Raw genomic sequence first — 24,835 nt, forward strand, 5'->3', positions numbered from 1 at the left:
GACCGCTCTCCATCCCCACATCCTCAGAGAGATGACTCTTCATCTCTTATGCACAACATTCTTGACAGGTTGGATGGACTCCACACTTTCGTCGGAGAGTGCTTTGACTCGTTGGATAGTCGTATTGATTCCATGGATGCATGATTTGCAGGGATGGACACACGTATCACCAAACTTGAGGAGGATGTTAGCTTTGTTCGTCAGTGTTTTGACCTTCCACCACCATCCTCATAGATTTAGATTATTATATTTTGTTTTTAAAGCCTTGTATTTGGCTATGTTTTTTTTTATGACATATGAACACTTAGTATTTCTTTTAATATTTTCTTAGTATGACTAAACATGATGATTATATTTACTTGCTTTTGGTTGTTTATGGTTATGTGTGTTAAACTTAATTATTTTTTATGATATATATGTCTAGTGGTATGTACTTACATTTGGTATTGTACTGTGTGTATGTTTTAGAATTATTCATGTATGTTTTGTTTTACGCACTTTGGCCTTTTTGATGCTGCCAAAGGGGGAGAGAAAATGGGTATTTTAGAAATTAAGATATTATATTTTCAAAGCTTTTAAATTAAGCATAAATTCAAAAAGAAAGGGGGAGAAAGAGATGAGTGAACGATAGAACAAAACTTGCATGTATTCTCTTGATTTCAGGATTGTCATCATCAAAAAGGGAGAGATTGTGGAAGCAATGCCTTCCAAGATTATTTTGATGATGCCAAATGTGGAAGCAATGCCTTCCAAGGTTATTTTGATGATGCCAAAGAATCAAGAGTTAAGAAAATTCCAAAGATTCAAGAATCTAGTTTCAAGAATCAAGATTCAAGTTTCAAGAATCAAGATTCAAGAATAATCAAGATCAAGATTCAAGACTCAAGATTCAAGAATCAAGAGAAGACTCAATCAAGATAAGTTCTAAAAAAGTTTTCCAAAACATTGAGTAGCACAAGAAGTTTTCACAAAATCATTACCAAAGAGTTTTACTCTCTGGTAATCGATTACCAATAGCCAGCATTGTTTTCAAAACTGATTTACAAAGCTGTAATCGATTACCATAATCATGTAATCGATTACTAGTGTTTTAAAACGTTAGATTTCAAATTTCAAGAGTCACAACTTGTGTTTAAACATTTTCAAATCATTTTAAACTTGTGTAATTGATTATACAATACTTGTAATCGATTACCAGTGTTTCTAAACGTTTTAATTTTCAAATTTAAACATGAAGAGTCACATCTGTTGATGTGTAATTGATTACACCTTGATGGTAATCGATTACCAGTGGCTGATTTTGAAAAATAAATTTCCAAAAGTCACAATTATTCAAGTGACTTGTTTCTGAAGATTTTTTCTAAAGTCACAACTTTTTAAGTGACTAGTTTTAAAGAAATTTCCAAGAGTCACAAACTTTAACTTGAGTCATCAAGAGATTATAAATATGTGACCATGACATGAATCTTTCAATTGTTTTTAATTAATTTTTCAACAATCTTTCAATATCTTCTTTCATCTCTTTTAACACTTTCAACAGAATTTTCTAATTCATTTTTCTTCATCTTTCTAAACAGTTTTTGTTCAACACTTTCTCTTTCAAGAAAAGTTTTTTGTTCAAAAACTTGTGTTATTCATCTTTTTCATTCTCTTCTCCCTTTTCCAAAAGAATAGAAATACTAATTGCTTGAATTCTTTTCTGTCTCTCTTCTCTCTTCCAAAGGATTCAAAGGACTAACCGCCTGAGAATTCTTTTGATTCTTCCCTTCCCCTTAAACCAAAGATCTCAAAGGACTAACTGCCTGAGATATCTTTTGTTTCCCCTTACAAAGATTCAAAGGACTAACTGCCTGAGAATTCTTTGTCCAACCACATTGGAGGGTACATCCTTTGTGGTACAAGTAGAGGGTACATCTACTTAGGGATTGTTATACTGAGAACAAGAGAGGGTACATCTCTTGTGGATCAGTTCAAGTGGAGGGTACATCCACTTGGTTATTCAAAGAGAACAAGGGAGGATACATCCCTTGTGGATCTTTGGCTTGTAAAGGATTTTACAAGGTTGAAAGAAATCTCAAGAACCGCAGGTTGCATGGGGACTGAATGTAGGCACGGTTTGTGGCCGAACCAGTATAAATCTTGTATTTGTCTTCTTCTTCCCTACACTCTTTAATTTCCACTGTGTACTTTTAATTATCGCTTTTACTTTTGGTTAAGTTTCTATTTCTGTTCTTTACTTTCTTAACTTAGTAGTAAAATCCTAATTGAATCTAGTAACATTAAGAAGGATAGATTTTTAATTAGTCAAGACACGTTCATAATTAATTCAACCCCCCCTTCTTAATTATTCCGAGGCCACTAGATCCAACACCAAAGAATCAAGAGTCAAACAAGTTTCAAGAATCAAGATCAAGACTCAAGATTCAAGGATAATCAAGATCAAGAATCAAGACTCAAGATTTAAGAACCAAGAGAAGACTCAATCAAGATAAGTATTAAAAGATTTTTTCAAAAACTATTGAATAGCACAATTTTTTTCAAAAGAAAATTTTTACCAAAGAGTTTTACTCTCTGGTAATCGAACAAAGCAGTAATCGATTACCGTGAGCATGTAATCAATTACCAATGTTTTAAAACATTAGATTTCAAATTTCAAGAGTCACAACTTGTGATAAAAAAAATTCAAATCATTTCAAACTTGTGTAATCGATTACACAATACTTATAATCGATTACTAGTGTTTCTAAACATTTTGATTTTCAAATTTAAACATGAAGAGTCACATCTGTTGATGTGTAATCGATTACACTATGATGGTAATCGATTACCAGTGACTTATTTTGAAAAATAAATTACCAAAAGTCACAATTCTTATAGTGACTTGTTTTTGAAGATTTTTCAAAAGTCACAACCTTTAAAGTGAATAGTTTTCAAAAGAGTCACAACTTTTAAAGTGACTAGTTTTCAAAAGAGTCACAACTTTTAAAAGTGACTAGTTTTGAAGAAATTGCCAAGAGTCACAAACTTTAACTTGAGTTATCAAATGACTATAAATATGTGACCATGGCATGAATTTCAAGAACTGATTCCATTCATTCAAGGACAGATTCCTTTCATTCAAAAAGAGATTTCTTTCATTCAAGGCATTCTTCTAAATGTTTTTGTTCAATACTTTCTTTATTCAAGAATAGTTCATTGGCCAAAAACTTGTGCTATTATTTTTCTTCATTCCCTCTTTCTCTTGTCAAAAGATTCAAAGAACTAACCTCCTGAGAATTCTTTTGATTCTTCCTCTTCCCTTTAAACAAAAGATTTCAAAGGACTAACCGCCTCAGATATCTTTTGTTTCCCCTTACAAAGATTTAAGGGACTAACCGCCAAAGAATTCTTTGTCTTAACACATTGGAGGATACATCCTTTGTGGTACAAGTAGAGCGTACATCTACTTGGGTTGTAATGCTGAGAACAAGAGAGGGTACAACTCTTGTGGATCAGTTCAAGTGGAGGGTACATCCACTTGGTTGTTCAAAGAGAACAAGGGAGGGTACATCCCTTGTGGATCTTTGCTTGTAAAGGATTTTACAAGGTTATTGGAAATCTTAAGAACCGGTGGCTGCTTGGGGACTGGATGTAGGCACAGGTTGTTGTCGAACCAGTATAAATCTTGTGTTTGTCTTCTTCTTCCCTACACTCTTTATTTTTCCGTTGTATACTTTTTATTTCCAGTTTACTTTTGTCTAAGTTATTGTTTTTGTTCTTTACTTTCTCATAACTTAGTAGTAAAGCCTAATTGAATCTGGTAACATTAAGAAGAATAAATTTTTAATTAGTCAAGACACGTTCATAATTAATTCAACCCCCCTTCTTAATTTTTCTGAGGCCACTCGATCCAACAAGTAAAACTCTTGGTAAAAGATTTTTCTTTGAAAAATTCTTTTGGAAAAATTGTGCTATTCAAACTTTTCTTTTGAAAAAAATATTTATACTTATCTTGATGCTTTTCTTGAAGTTCTTGTATATCTTGAGTCTTCTCTTGAATCTACACTTTAATCTTGAATATTGATTGAACGACTCTTTGATTCTTGATACTTGCTTGACTCTTGATTCTTGACTTGAGTCTTTGGCATTATCAAAATAAACTTGGAAAACATTGCTTCCACAATCTCTCCCTTTTTGATGATGACAATCCTGAAATTAAGAGAATACATGCAAGTTTTGTTCTATCATTCACTCATCCCTTTTCTCCCCCTTTCTTTTTGAATTCATGCTTAATTTTAAAACTTTGAAAATATAATATCTTGATTTCTAAAATACTCATTTTCTCTCCCCCTTTGGCAACATCAAAAACCCAAAGTGCGTAAAATAAAATCATACATAAAGCATAATTTGAATATCATAAAGTTTAAATACATACCACTAGTCATATATCATCAAAATAACCAAGTTTAAACACATAATCATAAACAACTAAGAGCAAATAAATATAATCACCATGTTTAGTCATAATTAACTAAGTGCCAAATACTTAAACATAACCAAAGTTCAGAGAATAATGTCATAAAACATAGCCAAATACATGGCTTAAAATAAAATATAATAATAATCTAAATCTATGAAGATGGTGGTGGAAGGTTGAAGCACTGACGAACATAACTCATATCCTCCTCAAGCTGAGTGATGCATGTATCCATTCCTGCAAACCGTGCATCAATGGCATCAATGCGGCTATCCAAGGAGTCAAAATGCTTACCGACAAAGGTGTGAAGACCATTCAATCTATCAAGAATGTGCTACATAAAAGGTGAAGAATCATCTCTCTGAGGAGGTGGTGATGGAGAGCAGTCTTCTGCGGCCTATGCGGGAGCGTCCTTCTTTACCCAAGAACCATCCCTCTCTTTGCGGTATCCAAAAGAGGAGACCACATTCGCACCGATAGAGAAAGATCTCGACTTTAACAAAAGGGCTCAGAGTCAAGAGGGACATTAAAATGATGCAGAAACAAGGTGATCAAATGGGGATATAGAAATAGAACATTTGATTGTAGTGCCTTATGCTTGCAATATCTCACAAGATAAGCCCAATCGATTTGACGACCGGTTAAGAAAACCCACATAATTATCGAATCTTCCTCAGAAACCTGTGCAAGGTTGGATGATCTAGGAAGTAGGATGTGCACAATCAAGTAGTGCATGATGCGGCATTCGAATGCCAATGATCCGGCAAGAAGCCTTCCGGTCATATCCGCTTGCTTGGTGCAGACCAATCGGCGGGCATCAGAAACAGAAAAGTCGAACTTCCAATCATCATCAAGTGTACCTTTAAACGGTACACCATCACTGGATATCTAGCTGAGTTTAAAGAAAAGGGATTGGTCTATGACCATCTTAATCCCATATACCTCGGAAATCAAGGAATCTTCTTGAATTTCTAAGTTAGAATAAAAGGCTTTAACTAATTCAGGATAAAAAGGAAGTTTAATGGAAATAAATTGGATTAATCCAGAATTTTGAAATGCTTGAAAACAATCAAACACTTCATCATCAAAGAAAGTTAAGTCTACAAACTTAGGGTCGATAATGGAATGAGAAGAGAAAAAGGAATTGTACCGGATACATTTTTCTTCTGAGGAAAACAACATAGGAGATGATATGGAGGGAGGAATGCGAGTTGTCTGTGCTTTGGATGCTCCGTGGCTTCGAGTTCCAGTGACTGCGGATGAAGTTGAAACACCCTTTCGCTTCTTCGATGGTTCTGCCATTTGAGGGAGTTTTTGGAAGCTTTGATTGGTGGAGATGAAAGAGAATGAAAAATGATGAAATTTTGGGCTTTGTGGGACATGATTTGGTCAAGAATTGAGGGAGAAATCGAGTTCTAAAGTTTAGGGATTTTAGGGTCGTGTTACTGCAGAAATCGCGTCTTAGCGGTTTTTGAAAATTTCAAATTTATAGGCAGAGACACTATGTAATCGATTACAGGAATGTTTTAATCGATTACACTTAGCCTAACTACCTATAATTGATTACATGTGAAGGTAATCGATTACCAGACACTATTTCCTAAGACTAAGTGCTAATTGACTATCAACACTTACCAAGATGAGTTTTTGTTAACATAGAAGGTTTTATCATATCAAAATAATTTTATTTGAAATAAAATATAATAATTTTGAAAAGCATAAAAATATTTTGAGCAATCAATCAAGTAATTCAAACATATCAAACAAGAATCATATAGGGATTGAAGGATATAGAACACAGACATCATCAAACATTCAAATTTGTTAAAGGTAATTTAAAACTTGGAAAGTTTAAAGAAAACAATCAATCATTTTAAAAGCAATCCCAAACCAATAAAAACATGTTAGTCATAATGTTAGCAATTTAATTCAAAATTAATGAACTGAACCACTTAATTGAGTAATTGGATAAGATAATACCTTTTTCGTGATTGGAATGTTTGATCTTCATCATTGGAATGAAATGGAAATCAGATTGCCATCTTGATTTTAATCCCCTTGAGTGATGTCCTCTTCACTCTCATAGTCTTTTGTTAAAAGATTGATTTCTTCCTTTTCAGATCCTTCTGATGAATCATTATCATCCCAAGCAATGTACGCCTTCTTGGTCCTTCTTTCTTCATAGCTTTTCTTATCACTCTTCTCAAGCCATTGCTCGTGTGAGGGGCAATTTGCTTTGATGTGACCAAGTTGGTTGCATTTGTAGCATCTAAGAGTTGGAGAGCCTTCTTGGAATCTTTTTCCATGGTTGAAATTTTGACGTCTCTCGATTCTTCTTTTCTTGACAAATTTGTGAAACTTCTTCACAAAGAGTGAGAAGTCTTCTTCATTTTTTGATTCTTCATCTTCATTTTCCTCTTGCATTGATGAGAAGGCTTTTAATGCTACGCTTCGTTTCCTCTTGTCGGTTTCTTCATTTTGATTTAGCCATTAAAGTTCCATCTCATGTTCCTGTAATTTGCCAAAAAGTGTGGCAAGAGACATAGAAGAAAGATCTTTACTTTCAGAAATGGCAGTTACCTTGGGCTGTCATTCCCTACTTAAGCATCTCAAAACTTTATTAATTAAATCTTCATTAGGAAAGGTTTTTCCTAAGGAGGCAAGGTGATTAACTATATGTGTGAATCTTTTCTACATGCTTTGGATGTTCTCATTTGTGTTCATCCTAAAGAGTTCATATTCATCGGTTAGTGTATTAATCCTAGATCTCTTAACATCAGTTTTGCCTTCATGTGTGAGTTGAAGTGTGTCCCACATCTCCTTAGCACTTGTGTAGTTTGAAATTCTAAAATATTCATCTATTCCTAGGGCAGAAGTAATAATGCTTTTGGCTTTAAGATTATATTAAACTCTTCTTCTATCTTCTTTAGGCCATTTATCTCTAGGTTTTTCTATTGTTGTGCATGTTCATGTGCTTCCATTTATTAAGGAGGAAACATAAGGTCCTATTTCTATGGCTTCCCAAATGTTGTAGTCTATGGCTTCAATAAAGATTTGCATTTGGGTTTTCCAGTAGTGGTAACCCGCACCATTAAAGATAGGTAGCCTATGGATGGAGTTTCCTTTGGGAGACAGAGAATTTGAGGAGGCCATGAATCTTGAAGTTGTGAAACTTTTCTCAAGATACCTGCTTTGATACCACTTGTTGGATCAAGTGGCCTCGGAATAATTAAGAAGGGGGGGTTGAATTAATTATTAATGTGTCTTGACTAATTAAAAATTTATCCTTCTTAATATTACTAGATTCAATTAGGCTTTACTACTAAGTTATGAGAAAGTAAAGAACAGAAACAATAACTTAGACAAAAGTAAAGCGGAAATAAAAAGCGCACAACGGAAAAGTAAAGAGTGTAGGGAAGAAGAAAGCAAACACAAGATTTATATTGGTTTGACCACAACCCGTGCCTACGTCCAGTCCCCAACCAACCCACGGTTCTTGAGATTTTCAATAACCTTGCAAAATCCTTTACAAGCAAAGAGCCACAAAGGATGTACCTTCCCTTGTTCTCTTTGAACAACCAAGTAGATGTACACTCTACTTGAAGCGAACCACAAAGGATGTACCCTCTCTTGTGTTCACTATAACAACCAAGAAGTTACCCGCTTCTTACACAGAATTCTCAGATAGTTAGTTCTTTGAATTTAGTGTTTGGGCAAAGAATTCTCAAAAGGTTAGTTCTTTGAATTCCTTTGACAAGAGGGAGAAGGAAAAAATCAAAAGAATTCTCAGACGGTTAGTTCTTTCAATTCTTTTGGCAAACGGGAGAAGGAATGAAGAAGAAGAAGAATAGCATAAGTTTTTTCCCAATGAAATTTTCTTGAATAAAAAAAGTATTGAACAAAAACTCTTAGAAGAATACTTTGAATGAATGAATGAATGAAATCTGTTCTCAAAAATCTCTTTTTGAATGAAAGGAATCTGTTATGTAAAATTCGTGCCATGGTCACATATTTATAGTCATTTGATGATTCAAGTTAAAGTTTGTGACTCTTGGCAATTTTTTCAAAACTAGTCACTTTAAAAGTTGTGACTTTTTTGAAAACTAGTCACTTTAAAAGTTGTGACTCTTTTTGAAAACTAGTCACTTTAAGAGTTGTGACTTTTGATAATTTAATTTTCAAAAATAATTCACTGGTAATCGATTACCATTATAGTGTAATCGATTACACATCAACAGATGTGACTCTTCATGTTTAAATTTAAAAATCAAAACATTTAGAAATATTGGTAATCGATTACATATATTGTGTAATCGATTACACAAGTTTGAAAATATTTTATCACAAGTTGTGACTCTTGAAATTTGAAATCTCAACGTTCAAAAACATTGGTAATCGATTACATGCTCATGGTAATCGATTACTGCTTTATAAATCAGTTTGAAAAGAATGTTGGCTACTGGTAATCAATTATTGCCTTCAAGTAATCGATTACGAGAGAGTAAAACTCTTGGTAAAAGATTTTTCTTTGAAAAATTCTTTTGGACAAATTGTGCTATTCAATCTTTTCTTTTGAAAAAAATCTTTATACTTATCTTGATGTTTTTCTTGAAGTTCTTGTATATCTTGAGTCTTCTCTTGAATCTACACTTTAATCTTGAATCTTGATTGAACGATTCTTTGATTCTTGATACTTGTTTGACTCTTGATTCTTGACTTGAGTCTTTGGCATCATAAAAATAAACTTGGAAAGCATTGCTTCCACAATTTTCACAATTTATTATGAATTTCAACATGAATAAGATGAGTTGTGACTTGCATGGGATGCTTAATCTGCTAATTGATTATGAGAATCAAATTGCTTTTGAGAAGAAGAAAGGAACTGTCATGGTAGTTGGCAAGAGCTCCATGGCGAAATGAAAAATACCAAAAAGGAAGCATCTTGGACCTAAGGGTGGTATGACCAAACCCAAGAACAAAAGGAACAAGATTGACCAAACTGATGTTGAATGTTTCTTCTGTAAGGAGAAAGGTCACTGGAAGAGAAATTGCAAGAAGTATCTTGATTCTTTGAAAAACAAGAAACAAGGTAAGACATTAATGAAAAATGTTTTCATGATTTCTTTAACTGTCACTGATTCTTCAATGTGGGTATTAGATACAGGCAATAGTTTTAATATTTGCAATACGTTGCAAGGACTACAAATAATTAGATGGTTGAAGAAAAGAGAAATAAATCTACAAGTAGGGAATGAAGCAAATGTTGCCACCTTAGCTTTAGGATCAGTTTCTTTAATAATGCCTACTGGAAAAGTACTAGTGTTAGAAGATTGTTATTATGTTTCGAAATTTGTTTGAAACACTATTTCAATTTCCATGTTGGACTAGTGAGGTTTTCGCATTATCTTTAATAATAACATTTGCTCAATTTATGATGATGATTATTTATATGTGAATGGTTATCTCCAACGCGACATTTATGTCTTACTCGATGTGAATCATAACTCGATTATGCATTTTTCTTCTAGTTTCAAAAGAAAAAGAGATAATCAAGTAAATAAAACATATCTTTGGCATTATAGGCTAGGTCATATTGGCGAGAAAGGAATTAACAAGTTTCACAAGGAAGGTTACCTTGATAATTATGATTATGAATCATATGAAACTTGTGAATCTTGTCTCAAAGGAAAAATGACTAAATCTCTATTTATTGGAAGTGGAGAAAGAACTTTTGAGTTATTGGGACTAATTCATACAGATGTTTGTGGGCCCATGAAGATTCAAGCCAAAGGAGGATATTCTTATTTTACCACCTTCTTTGATGATATGTCTAGATATGGATTTTTGTATCTTATGAAACATAAATCTGAATAATTTGAAATGTTTAAAAGATTTCATAGAGGAGGAGAATATCTTAGTGATAACATTATTGATTATCTAAAGGAGAATGAGATTCTCTCTCAGTGGACACATTCGGGAACACCACAACACAATGGTGTATCTGAAAGAAGAAATCGAACCTTACTAGATATGGTAAGATCTATGATGGGGTTCACCGATCTTCCATTAAACTTATGGGGATATGCTTTAGAAGCAACAACCAACTTGCTAAATAAAGTTCCTACAAAGGCAGTCTCTACAACTCCATATGAGATATGGAAAGGAAAGAAACCAAGTCTTAAACACATCAAGGTATGGGGTTGCCCTGATTATGTTAAAAGATTGCAAACAGATAAACTTGAGGCAAGGTCTGATAAGTGTAGATTCATTGGTTATCCTGAAGAAACAATGGGATATTATTTCTACCAACCTTCTAACCATAAAGTGTTTGTGATGGAAGCTTGCTTATGGGGCTTCTATGGAGGCTGGATCTTTGAGCTTCAATGAGGTCCTTTAATGGTGATTTTCCACCATGGAGATGCAGCGGAAGACAAAGGAGAAGAGGTGAGAGGAGGCGCCATCCACTAGGGAATAAGCCATGGAAGAAGGAGCTTCACCACCAAGATGAGCCTTGGATAAGTAGCTTGGAGAGGATGCTTCAATGGAGGAAAAGAAATAGGGAGAGAAAGAGAGAAGGGGGAGCATGAAATTGAAGGAAGAAAAAGGGAGAGAAGTTGAACTTTGAGTTGTGTCTCACAAGACTCTCATTCATCAAAGTTACAACAAGTGTTACACATACTTCTATTTATAGACTAGGTAGCTTCCTTGAGAAGCTTTCTTGAGAAAACTTCCTTGGGAAGCTAGAGCTTAGCTACACACACCCCTCTCATAACTAAGCTCACCTCCTTGAGAAGCTTCCTTAAGAAGATTCCTAAAGAAGCTAGAGCTTAGCTACACACACCTCTCTAATAGCTAAGCTTACCTCCTTGAGATGAGAAGCTAGAGCTTAGCTACACACCCCCTATAATAGCTAAGCTCACCCCCATGACAAAATACATGAAAATACAAAAAAAGTCCCTACTACAAAGACTACTCAAAATGCCTCGAAATACAAGGCTAAAACCTTATACTACTAGAATGGCCAAAATACAAGGTCCAAACGAAGGAAAAACCTATTCTAATATTTACAAAGATAAGCGGGCTCATACTTAGCCCATGGGCTCAAAATCTACCCTAAGGCTCATGAGAACCCTAGGGCCTTCCCTTGGATCTCTGGCCCAATCTACTTGGAGTCTTCTATCCAATGACCTTGCGGGGTAGGATTGCATCAAAGAGGAGCAACCTTTTTGGAAAGAGAGTTTCTTGTAGAAGGAAACCATGGTAAAGAAATTGAACTTGATGAGACTCAAGTCACCAATGATAACATAACTGAAGAACATGAGATGAAAACTGAGAGGCCTTTCTTTGATGTTTTGAAATTAGGACAAAGCTCTTCAACTCAAATGATTATGGCTCAAGAACCAACTATTGTTCAAGAACAAGTCGTTGTTCAAGAAGAAGTTAATGAACCAATCTTATAACAATTGCAGCAACCTTTGAACCCAACACAAGAACCTCTTAGAAGATCTACTAGAATGCATTGTGCACCTGATAAATTAAACTTAATGGTGCAAGATGACATGTCAAATGAGGTTTATCATAATGATGATGACCCTAAGAGCTATGAAGAGGCCATGAGAAGCTCGGATTGCAACAAATGGCAAAAAGCCATGGAATCTGAAATAGAATCAATAAAGATCAATAAAGTATGGACTTTAGTTGAAGCTTCAAAGGATATAAAACCAATTGGTTGTAAATGGGTTTACAAGAAAAAGATTGGATCAGATGGAAAGGTCGAGACTTATAAAGCTCGCCTTGTTGCTAAAGGATATCATCAACAAGAAGGAATAAATTATGACAAAACATTTTCTCTTGTGGCAATGCTCAACTCAATTCAGATTCTATTTGCCATAGCAGCATACTATGATTATGAGATATGGCAAATGGATGTGAAACCAACTTTCCTTAATGGTGAGTTGAAAGAGGAAGTGTACATGACACAACCTGAAGGATTCACATCATTGGCTGGTTGTAATGAAGTTTGCAAGTTGCAACGATCTATATATGGATTGAAACAAGCTTCTAGAAGTTGGAACATTCATTTTAATAAGACAATCAAAAAGTTCGAGTTTGTTAAATGTGAGGAAGAACCATGTGTTTACAAAAAGGTCAGTGGGAGCGCAATTATTTTCTTAGTGTTATATGTAGATGACATATTACTAATTGGAAATGACATACCAACATTACAAGGCACAAAGATTTGGCTATCAGAACAATTCTCCATGAGGGATTTGGGAGAAGCACTCTATATTCTAGGTATAAAGATTTATAGAGATAGATCTAAAAGGTTGCTTGGACTCTCCCAATCTATGTACATTGATACTATCTTAAAGAGATATAACATGGATAATTCCAAATGAGGTTATTTGCCTGTAGGTGTTGGAATTACTCTTAGTAGGGAGAATTGTCCAACAACTCTTGAAGAAAGTGAACACGTGAGTAGAGTACCATATGCTAGAACAGTGGGAGCTATCATGTACACCATGACTTGTACACGTCCTAATGTTGCTTATGCACTAGGTGTAACTAGTAGATATCAAGCAAACCCTGGTGAAGAACATTGAAAAGTGGTTAAGACCATACTTAAGTACTTAAGAAGAACTAAAGACCAATTCCTCATTTATGGAGACTCTGAATTGAAACTAAAGGGTTATACTGATGCAAGCTTTGCATAAGACAAAGATGATAGCAAATCCATTTCAGATATGTTTTCACTTTAAATGGTGGTGCAGTAAGTTGGAAAAGTTCTAAGCAAGCTACGATAGTAGATTCAACTACTCAATTTCAGATGTGATCATTTCAGATCTCATTTATTAATTTGTATATATAGATGAGTCACATGTTGATGTGATCATAGAACTGGCTCAATTGAAATTTTCTAATGGTTAAAATTTACCATAAACTGTCAATAGAAAATTCTCAAGAAGAGGCATAATAATTTTCTTTGACCTGAGATTGTCATAGTAATTAACATGTTATTTGTTGTATTTTGATTCCGGACACCTAATGCTTTAGAGCACTTGTTGAATGGATATTAGATATGATTAAATACTTGTAGAATTAATGATTAATCAAGAAGGAATCCATCAACTCTTGGTAATGAGTTTGAGCTCTATGAATAAAATTATATTCTGGCCAGGAAAATTAAATGAAAGAAGAAATGAATTTCTTAAGTCATTATGAGTTAACTCAAAAGGGTTTGACAGTAATACCATACTCTAGAGTTAACCCAGAGCTATATAGATGGAAGAAATTATTGCACTACTCTTCTAATGGTTCTTAAAAGTAAAATGCTACTTTATGTTATCCGGACGTTAATGAGTGTTGTTAGACACATACCTTGATTAATATATTAATTTGATTAATATATTATCGGCTTAGTATTAAACCTACGAGGTTACACACAAACGAGTGTTCTAATCTGTTAAAGAAATTATTTTAATATTTGATTATTAATTAAATTAAAGAATTTAATATGATCAAATGATTAATTGATTTAAAAAAAGTGGGATATTATTATATTTTTGCTAGCACTGAAAATATAAATAATATGAAAGATTTGGTGAAAGAAGAAAAACAAAAATGTATGATTTTGTATTTGGAATTTGGGTTGAAAAGACGGCTAGATACAAGTTTGACTTGGTTAATTATTATTTCAATTTTAATTGCTAAATGATTAGTAATAAAAGGTAACAAAAAATAATATAGCTTAAAAAATAATATTATCAATAATGATTTTGATTTGATAAAAAATTTGGGATCCTTAGCGTGCTATAAATAGAGCCTTAAGCTGCACGTTGAAATAGATCTCAATATCACTTCTATATTCTTATTTTTCCACTTGTCAAAGTTGTTGACGAATAGAGATTAGTTTCGGTGTGAATACACGTAGAGTTTTTACACTATTGAAAAAAATTTATGCTTCAAGAGCTCATTAATAAATATATTTTTTAATATGTCATCTGTTAAATACAAAATAGATCATTTTATTTCAAAATGTATGTTTTTTTAACACCTTATGATCCTTCAAAACCCTCTCTCCACATGTCAAATGCTGAATTTGGACACTTGAAAGCTGGATGGCTTCTTTTCAAAGTGCTGGCTCTCAACACCGAATAGTAATAGGGATATTTCACTCAGGCTCTGAACTGTATTTTCCCTCTCCCTAAGAACACTACAGAGAACGTGGCTCCCAATACTTTCATGTTTGCGGCAAAAAAAACATAGTTGTTGACTTCATATAACTTGTGCATTCAGTTTAATCAACTCAACTAGAATTTCTCGGTTAAATTTTTTTCATGTCAAATGCTGAATTTGGACACTTGAAAGCTGGATGGCTTCTTTTCAAAGTGCTGGCTCTCAACACCGAATAGTAATAGGGATATTTCACTCAGGCTCTGAACTGTATTTTCCCTCTCCCTAAGAACACTACAGAGAACGTGGCTCCCAATACTTTCATGTTTGCGGCAAAAAAAACATAGTTGTTGACTTCATATAACTTGTGCATTCAGTTTAATCAACTCAACTAGAATTTCTCGGTTAAATTTTTTTTATACATGAGACAAAGTCAAACGATTTAAATAACTTACACACCCTGCCTGCACAACCATATGACTAGATCCCCTGACGGCTTTGAAAATACTATAGTGTTGCCTACCTCATTGTTTGATGTGGACCAAAATATAATGGGTTAAAGCCACTTTTGTTGAACCCTGGTTAGTAGTGAATCAAGCACTCTCATTAGCAGCTTAAATTTTCGTTGGCTATCCAGTTGGATTGAGAGTCCTTTCTCAAAACAGTTAAATTTCAAAAAAATGGATTTTTTTGTCAGGCTGTTAATTTGTTGACACATGGCCAATGTTGTCCCAAAAGTGGGTTCCAAGTGTTGGATATAGAGACCTGATACTTGTAAATCTTTTTATAATAACGATCATTTTTTCCAACCAAGACAAAAATTAAAATTTGTTAATTTACAAAGACTAAAAACATTATTTTAGATAGCACATATCTTCCAAAGAATTAATACAGAATTTTAATTTAACTCCTTGTGAACTTGGAAGAATGGCATTGGCATATATGGCTTGAATGGCACGGCAAGCATTCATTCCATTCCACTTGATAAAGAGAAACCCTCTTTTCTCTCCTCCAATAATCCTTTCCTTATTTCTTTTCGCCAGTCTCACCAAGCCACTTTGTTTTTTCTTTCTCCCTCAACCTAACCTCCTTTCACTTCACTTCACCCTTCTCTTTCACTATGGAGACAACTGCTACAGCTACTACTTCCGCACCCAACACTCGACGCCGCTCATTCCGCTGCTCCTTCGTCACACGCTGCTGTCGCTGCTTCTGCTGTTTCTACTCCTTCCCTTAAACTAACAAATGCACCACCCAACCCGGTTTTCTCACTGCACCTTCTCGTTCCGCGCGAATCTTATTTCCAATCATCGCTGCACACACATTACAACCTTCGAAGCGTTCCCTTTTAGGTTCTCTACTTCCGCAAAGTGTGGGATTTTATTTTTAAATTTAGGGTTTTAATTTAGGACTCGTATGTTGTTTAGGGATTTTATTCTTTTTCTAGAATTGTTCTATTCCAGCTTTGATTAGGATTATCTTGTAAGTCTGTTTAGCTTAGATAGGGTCCTGGTCTTGTTATATCGTCGATTGAAGTAATGGCTTATATGTTTGACGTTATGGTATAAGGCCTTGTTTGGATAATTTTCTCCGTTAACACTTATAAGAGAAGAAAATAAGAAGCAAAAATGAAAAAAATGAAAAAAAAAAAAACTTCTCCTGTAAGCAAAAATTAGGCTTTTTCAGTTCTAATAAGCTTGTATGCCTATGCCAAATGTGCTGTCCTTTCTATTGGGTTGGTTTTGTGAGGGATTATAAATTTAAATATATTAAGAACTGTTTTCTTTCTTTCTTTTTTTTTTTTTTGGCAGGAAATTTCTAGTCCATTTGATTACTGTGACTGCAACCCGTAAGAGTCTTCAAAGTCCATAGCGTATCATCTTTTACCGAAGAGGGACAAAACCCAGGAAGCAAGGCAAGGTTCCAAACTATGGATATGACCCTAGTTGTCATTTTGAGGAGAAGATAAATTTTGCTTTATTTTTAATTAATTACACTGCTGCTCCAGCCATTGCTTTAGAACAAGGTAAGGTTCCAATGTACAAATCATATATGTAACAGGTGAAGAAAAGTACAAATGCATTAGCGTCTGCTTTGTTGGAAAAAAAAATGTAGATTAGTGACAAATGAGACTCACAATCATCTGTTGTTGTGCGATCTAACAATACTTGGATTAATTGGTAATTTGGTATTTTTTTATTCCACATTTTGCAATATGTTTCAAAGAATTACAGATTTGAAATGATTATGCTGTATTTCCATAATAAAAATTTATTATTTGGTGTGCTGGTGGTGGGAAATAGTGCAATTATATGAGCAACTTAGAATTTATGACTTTGTCTCTAATAAATTAAAATTGTATGATTTATATATAGAAAACGAAGGGTTAATATATATTAAGAGGAATAACTTATTCACTGATTGTTCTAATAACTTTGATTTGGCATTTTGGCTTGTTTTACTTTACCACCTCGTGGTTTACAATGAATTTGCTCCTCTAGTTAGCACATAATCCCTGTAGATTTTTCTCTTCAATTCTTTTTGCTGAATAAGCTTATGATCAAGTGCTGTGCAAAAAAAAAAGCTTATGATCAAGTAACCCCATTGACTAAGGTGGAAATGTATTGTGATTAGTGATTACACCCTAAATTAACTTCATGCGTAGTTTTTATTTATTTATTATTCCCAGGTAATAATGCATTTTTAGAACTATGAAGTTGGGGTCTTATTTTCTATGATCAGATAATTTTTTTCCCCTTATGTAGGTTTCTCCTAATTTAATATTTTTAATTGATGTAAAATATTTAAAGGAACTATTTAAGCTTTTAAGCAATTTGGGTGAGATTTTTAAATTTAGGGATAGGTTAAGACTAAGAAACAGGTGGATTGAGTTTTATTAAAAATGTCTTAAAACAGGGTGGCCTGGAAGATATTTGAAGATTAAGGACAAAAGTTTGGGAGCTGTGAATACTTCTTATGACAGAAGATTTGGTGGCGTCTAATGTGGGTTGTTGGCCATTCTTTTTGGGTCCTTGGTTTTTGGCCCATTCAAGTGAAAACAAATTAGTCCTATAGCAGGAAACGTTAAACTTCTGTTATTGTCTGGTAATAGAGACAGATCCACGAAAGACTTAATAGTAAAGAAATTAGAAGTTGAAGAAAGAGAGGATAAATAGCTTAGGTTTCTTGCATTAAAAATCTAAGTGGTGCAATCTTAAATAACTGAATTTAGACCTTTGTTCATATATCATTACTATTTAAAGTTCATGGTTTTATCTATTTCAATTTGATATTTATGCTATTCTTATATTTATATTGTTGACTGGTTATATATCATGATTCTCGGTTGACTGGTTGCAGCACCTCTAGACTCATGTATTTAATAGCTCTAGGATGTATTGGAATCTAATGTACCTTAATCCAATATGCGCTTTCTATAAAAATCATGGATAGGCCTAGAAAGTGTTACACAAATTTCCAATTTGAATTTAATGGGGTATTTTCTTTTGCAAGCGCAAGATATTTGTTTTGTTTGTCTCTGTTTTTCTTCTTGTGTTTTGGAAGCTATATTCATGTAGCATTTGTAGAAGGTTGGTTTGGTAGGGGCCAGGAAGGAGAAGAAAAACAAATCTTATTTTGTTTTCTTGGCTGATCCTTATCTTCCATCAAATCATATTGTTTTGGAATAGTACAGATCCATTTGTTTTACTTGGTTTGTTAAACTATGTATTCCCTTATGTGTCTTTGTAGGTGTATTTCACTCATGCTTCTAAATGCCCTTTTTCCCTACTGTAAATTATGTCTTTGAAGTTGAAGTTGACATGAGAATACTCTCTAAATCATTTTATTATTCAAAGCAGAAAAGAATTATGAAAAAGTCTGTGAGGTGTGCTACACCATGCTCAAGAAATGTGCTGTTTATAATTCTACATTTTCTGGTGGAGTGAAAATTGGTGAGTAGCTCTCCTATTTTCCTGAATATCTGGTAGTTTCAGTTATGCTTAATTAAGAATATATGGAACTTGTGATTTTTTTTTCTTTGGAAATTTGTAAATCTTTAAATTCAGTCTCCCAATCAATAAAAATTCCCTGAATTCAATCAATTTCACTTGGCATCAACTTCCACATATTAAGTAAATAGTCTTTCCAATCGATTTTGTTTTGAGGGAATGTATACTAGCTGAAGAATCTGTGACTATCTTATCCATCTCTTGCTTCTGCTCGAGGAGATATTCATAGTCAGGGCACTGCCTAAAATATGCAACAATCAGATGCAAGTGTTGTCTTATGCGCTGCCTATGTGATCCATATTTTTGTCGTCATATTAATTCTTGTACTCTAAGCCAATTGCTGTGTGGTCTCTTTGTATAAACAAGTTACTATGCTGAAGCCCTTTAATTTCTTTCCTATTCTGGTACTCCAGGAAATAACAGTGACATAAAGATGTTATTGAGCTCGGAAATGAAGTTGAGACATTTGCTTCCAGTTTGCAATGCCAGGATTCAGTATTTGATTTGAATTTGTAAAATCAGCCGACTCCATATGTCTCCATTAAATCTATTATGATAAGTATTGGCTTACAACATATTGTGTGGTAAGCCATTTGGTTTTATTCCTTGCTCATATCGTCACATAGTTAGCTTCTGTAAAATAGAAGTGAGACCATATTGCCAAAGCCATAAATCGCATCAACAGTCTGCTTAGTTCTGACTTTGATATTGTACAAAGGTTTCTCTTCTCAACCATAATTTTTGTTACTTTGACTGGGATGAAACTTTGTTATGTAGTATGTACATGTTACTGCTGAACAGACTAGTACATAAATGAGAGATCTTATCTTTCAGTGCTCATCTTGTTAAGTCATTTCAAGTGTGCATGAGATTATTATTTTATTTATTTTTGACTGAATGCATGAATTATTTTATAGCCAAGTATGGATATATTGTTCTCTGCTTATGCTGTTTCTGGTATAGATGAATTAAATTGAGAACACCATTGGATTCTACCTAAAGCTATATCACTGTTTGTATATTAACCATGATGACACTTTTTACGCAATAGAATATGGTTATTCACCTTACGACCACCATTGCTTAATTAGAGGGAACACCATTTATGCCTCTTTGACATCTGGCATGCTGGACTTTCACCAATATATTACACCTTTTTTCGTCTGCAATCTGCATGCTTGCTCCTTCAGTGTTATATTTTATTGTTTTGTTTTAAAGCAGCCCTCATACATATGAACCCTTGTAAGGAGGCAAGCCATGAATTTCCGGCAAGGGACAAAAAGCATGAGAAGCAGATTAGAAATGAGAAAGTGACCGCTGAAATTCTGTGAAAAATATTAAACAACCCAACACCCCAAAATAAATAAGTGGAAGAATTTTGAAACACAAAAAATCTGAGGAAAGACTTGTCATGACATGGTGAGCATTTTTCATCATCATCTCCGTTGCTTTCAAGGAGAACCGAATCAGACAAAAGCTTCCTAGGAGCAAAAGAAGTTTGCTTTTGGCGTTAAAGCGTTTCAGGAATCTCAGAAGTGCTCCTTACAGCCCCTAAGCTTTCCATTCTATTATTTCTGGAGTAGAATGATTAATCATTACTATAACAACTCACGAGAGCATTATTTTCCTTCTTTCTTTCAAATTCAATAGTAGGTTGGGGTAAAATAAAATCTGTCACCGCTAAAGTAAAGGAATTTTAAACTTATCTGACATCTTTGCTTTCTTTGGTCATTTGAGATTCCCTTTATTGGGTTCTTTCCACATTTGTCTTTTTTGTGTGGTTAATAACTTTCATGTTTTTGGCTGTAATATTAGAGAAAGAAGCATAACATGTCAACATCTAGTTTTCGTGCTAGCCAATGTTAATCTGCTGTCGGTTTGTTTTTAAACCCATAACCCCATCCAATTAGAGAATCTTCTTCACTGCCCTCACTTCAGCACCATCACCTAAGTTTCAACAACGATAACTAACTTTTGTTTTTGGAGTACAACAACTACGGTAACTAACTCAGCAGCATCAAAATGAAAAATAATCTATCGTTTAAAGCGAGATCAAAATAGTTATACACAAAATTGAAATTATACGCTTCAAATAATTGAAAATATTAAAAGGGTACAACATTCTTCAGCATCTGAGAAGTGAATAACTGATTTTTCATTTTTCACCTACTCTACCTTGATTAGTTCCTCTTTTTCTATTTCACATTTTTGGGGTCAACCTTTTGTTTCTTTAACACCCACTTCGTTTACTTAACACAAATTTCAAACCGAGGTCAACCTCTCAAGTCTCAACATCTTAGCTTTAGAAAATATATCAGTTAGTAATTCCCTTCTGACTGCAATTGCGATCTCATATTTCCATCTCATCAATCAAGTGTACCCGTAATTACCAAACCTTAACCAAGAATCAAACAAATCATCTGATTCATTTCTTGCCCTCAAATTAAAAAGTGAACAAAAAAACGGAACAAAGGAAAAACATTTTAGCTTTTCATTTTTTTTTCAACTACATGCCCCTCTTTAATCGATCAAACAAGAAAGGAGAACATTTTTTTCTTCTTTCTAAAAACTATTTACTACCATTTATTTACCTATGACTGCAAAAATCCAAGAGTTTCTTCCTCCCCTCGACAATCTCATCAAAGAAATCATCAAGCTGGCAAACAATGTTCTCAGCCCCAGATCTGAGCACCCCAAAACACACCCTAACACTCTCCACTCTCTCCCTAACACCACCCTCCGCCTCCTCCAATTCCCCTCTCAGCTCCTCCACAGCCACCCTAGCCCTCCTAAACTCGTAAAGCAAAATCCCCGGCCCGGCGGCGCCGCGCATCTCCGCGGCCACCCTCTGCCTTAGCCTCGCCGCCGATCCCAGGAACATCCTCCCCCCCTCGTACCCTCCCGAGACCAACTCCGAGGTCTCCGGCCAGCAGTACACTAAACCGTGCAGCAGGATCATTAAAAGCATCGAACTCACGTTCCTCATTGCGTAGAGAACGCCCCTGAAGCCGTTGAAGCCGTTGAGCTTGGACTCCACGGATACCCTCTCGTCCAGACGCAGACACAGCGTGTGGACCCGAGTCTCCATCAGAGCGCGGTTCTGCTCCTCCAAACCCAAAGCCTCCCTTCTGCACCCTGATATAGCCCTCACTACCTGTAAAAAACACCACATAAAACAACCTTCAGAAATTTAACTCTGGACACAACCACATATGTCATGCACCTTGGTCTACACAATCATATTAATTTCAAAATTCCGAAAAACCAAGGAAGCTTAATTCAGATGGTTGAGCATTGTGTCTGAATTTTTAAAATTCCCTAGTATTCCTGAGGATTATATATAAAAAAAAAATATTCGGCCACCCCTGTTTTCGCGACAACTATTGCAGCTGCATCCACCGCATTTGTTCTCCAACAATCATGACACCGCAATTTTAAACCTTGATTAATATGTTGAATCAAAGTTCGTCTCAAATTTTAACATGGTAGAAAATTGCAGACAAATACGACGGACGAAGTCACGGTTACTTGTCATGTTGCAGTTGCGAAGTTCTTAAAAATGTTGATATTGCAGCCGAAATCACAGCCGTGGACTATTTTAGAAAACGGTTTTGTATTAAGTTGAGTTAGGCTCGTAAGCCACAACACTGAGTACTAAGATGGTATGAGACTAAGATAATAATTTGAGCTTATAGAATTGTTGGGAAAGTGAAGAGTGTGGAGACTAGAGAAGAAAGTGGTGTTGACCTGGGGGTGGGATGAGTCGAGGGAGGAGAGAAGGTTGAAGCCCTGGGAGTAGAAAGGTTCGAAGTTGGAGATGGCGGATTTGAGGAGGTGAGAGGTCTCCCAGAGCTTGGAGGTCTCGTCCATGTACTCGTCGAGCCACTTGTCGCCGAGGGGGAGGTGGAGCTTGTGGACGAGGAGGGTGAGTTGGGTGTGGAGGGAACGGAGGAGGGAGAGGACCTTCTGGAGGAACTGGAGGGAGATGAAGCTGTTGTTGGCTAAGAAGGCTCGCTCCAGCTCCTCCATTCCCCGGCTCACGAACGTGTAGAACCCGTTCACGGTGTTCGTGTTGGATGAAGGACAAGGGTCCATTATGGAAGAAGAAGAAGAAGAAGAAGAGATTGATGGCCTATACGGTAAACGGTGGGGGAGTGTGGGATGGGAAAGGAGGGAGATATTTAAATTGAGAGGTTTAATTAGGAACAAATCATGATTTCTTTACACTGATATGTAAAGATAACGTATAAGTAGAACAAGTGTAGAACATGCCTTTCATCGATTAATTGATAGAGTTATTTGAATTTAAATAGAATCTCGATTTTGAGTTTTTTGTTTTATTATTTTTGTTTCTATGATATTATATTTGTGGGTTTATTGATGTTTAACTTTTATCTTTAAAATGGGTTGATCCCTGTTGGATGACTCTTCTTTTTTAATGATATTTTTTTTCACTCGAGAGAGTCTAAACTCAAAATTTCACTAAAGGAAATCAAACATTATTCTTTGGATTAACGATTTATTGTCTTAAATATTTTTTTTTTAAAAAAGAGTTTTGCTGTCTATATGGCTTTATTTAATCCCAAACAATTTCTATAAAAAATACTTGCAATTTAAAAAATAAAAGTAAATTTTAATTAATTTTATAATTAGTAATTAAAAAAGTTTAAATTAATATCTTAGCTACGATAATTTTAATTATTCTCTTAATTGTGTTACTAAGAAAGTTAATGAATATAATAAGTCATAAAAACAAAAAAACAAAGGTTGAATTAACAATTAAGTATGATTATAATTTTATAGTTTGAAAAAGAGAGAGAAATTTATGGAACTATGGGATTTAAGTAAACAAAATGGAAAAAAAAAAAAAAAAAACGTTGGCAGAGGAGAGGAGAGAGAAGTGGAAAGAATAGAAGAGAGGGAATAATCTTGGAAGCTCAGGTTTCTAAGGTTGAAAAGGATTGTTGGGGGCAATGATGGGTGTTTCCTACAGAGGGGAAAGGATGATTGGTAATATGCCATTTTCATTGTTTAAATGGCCACAGTGGAACAGAGGTAAAAATGAAAATCGAAAGAGACTGCAGGTTTTTGAAAATAAATAAAAATATGTACTGAAGATAATTATCATTTATCAGTATGAGAGATTGAGAGTTTTCGCTTAATGAGAATTTATTAAATAAGTAATAATTAAATTGTTTAACAAAGTAGGCCAAAGTCATCTTTAGCTGCTGGCTGCTGCATCTTGGTTTTTCCATTTCTTTCTATGGTTCTGTATTGCTCTAAAGTCTAAAAAAAGTATTATCCAGTCTCATTCTCAGACTACCTCTATAAATGATTTCATATAAGAAAAATAAAATACAGTCGTTTTAATTGGTGTGCACAAAATTTAATTAGATATAATTTTTTAGAAGAAAATTTAGATATATAGTTGTTTAAGTATTTTTAGTGTTATTTGTCAATTAAAAATATAATTTATCTTGATATTTTATATTTATTTTTAATATAATTTTTATCACATAAGTTACTAAAACAAAATTTTAATTTTAATTAAAAATAATGCTGAAGATACTAAGAAACTATACTTTTTTTCTCTTTTATATAAACTAAATAGTACGTGTATTAAAAGTGTAAAGAATTTTTGTAATTATTTAAGCATAAATTAACATGGTAAATTTGTTGATTTTATAATTATTATAAAGTTATTTATTGTATAATTTTTAATTAGTTAGATAGTGTAAAAAATCATATTAATAATGTATAGAAATTAACCGGTGGAAAAGTGTGCGAGTCACAATGAGATTGAGGCTTTCATGCCTCATGCAAAGTTTTTCTTATATATACGTCACCCTTTTGTTTTGAATTTTAAATGTTATTTTGTTGATTCTGTCTTCAATTTCATCCTCGGGTTACTGAATTTAATTTTTTTTTTCTTGCATTATATTAGAGTGTAATTGATATTATTAGTAAATAAACCAACGAAAGTTAAAAGTTAGTTGATTAAATAAAAAATATTTGATCAAAGAAAAAAATTGATAGTGAAATGAGGATATATAATATATAAGAAAAACTAAAATTGTTAGGAGTTTATAAAGTAAAACGTTACAACCTAAAGGAATAATTTTCTTTTACCAAATAACTCCATTTTAGTCAAACAAATTTTTAAGTTGGTCCAATGAGTTAGAATTTAACTTGTTTA

The 24,835-nt window shown here is 34.1% G+C and overlaps 1 protein-coding gene and 1 long non-coding RNA gene across 4 annotated transcripts; one reads left to right on the plus strand and one right to left on the minus strand.

The window, feature by feature from the left end:
• Window positions 1–15,546: 15,546 nt before the first annotated feature.
• LOC114384734 lies at window positions 15,547–19,479 on the plus strand. 3 transcript variants are annotated; one of them, XR_003660766.1, is made up of 4 exons: window positions 15,565–15,981; window positions 16,441–16,655; window positions 18,380–18,582; window positions 19,053–19,479. It is a non-coding gene; the product is annotated as an uncharacterized LOC114384734 (long non-coding RNA). The 3 variants fall into 3 exon arrangements; XR_003660765.1 differs by having other exon boundaries at window positions 15,569–15,981; window positions 18,490–18,582; XR_003660764.1 differs by having other exon boundaries at window positions 15,547–15,981; window positions 16,441–18,582.
• A 1,233-nt stretch (window positions 19,480–20,712) lies between these two features.
• LOC114384733 lies at window positions 20,713–22,916 on the minus strand. The gene is made up of 2 exons (XM_028344490.1): window positions 22,387–22,916; window positions 20,713–21,793 (listed from the first exon to the last, which is right to left on the minus strand). The coding sequence occupies exons 1-2, from the start codon at window positions 22,732–22,734 to the stop codon at window positions 21,227–21,229; spliced, it is 915 nt and encodes a 304-aa protein (XP_028200291.1). The 5' UTR covers window positions 22,735–22,916; the 3' UTR covers window positions 20,713–21,226.
• Window positions 22,917–24,835: the final 1,919 nt, after the last annotated feature.

Source organism: Glycine soja, chromosome 14 (assembly GCF_004193775.1).
Source record: "Glycine soja cultivar W05 chromosome 14, ASM419377v2, whole genome shotgun sequence".
In the NCBI taxonomy this organism is placed as follows: domain Eukaryota; kingdom Viridiplantae; phylum Streptophyta; class Magnoliopsida; order Fabales; family Fabaceae; genus Glycine; species Glycine soja.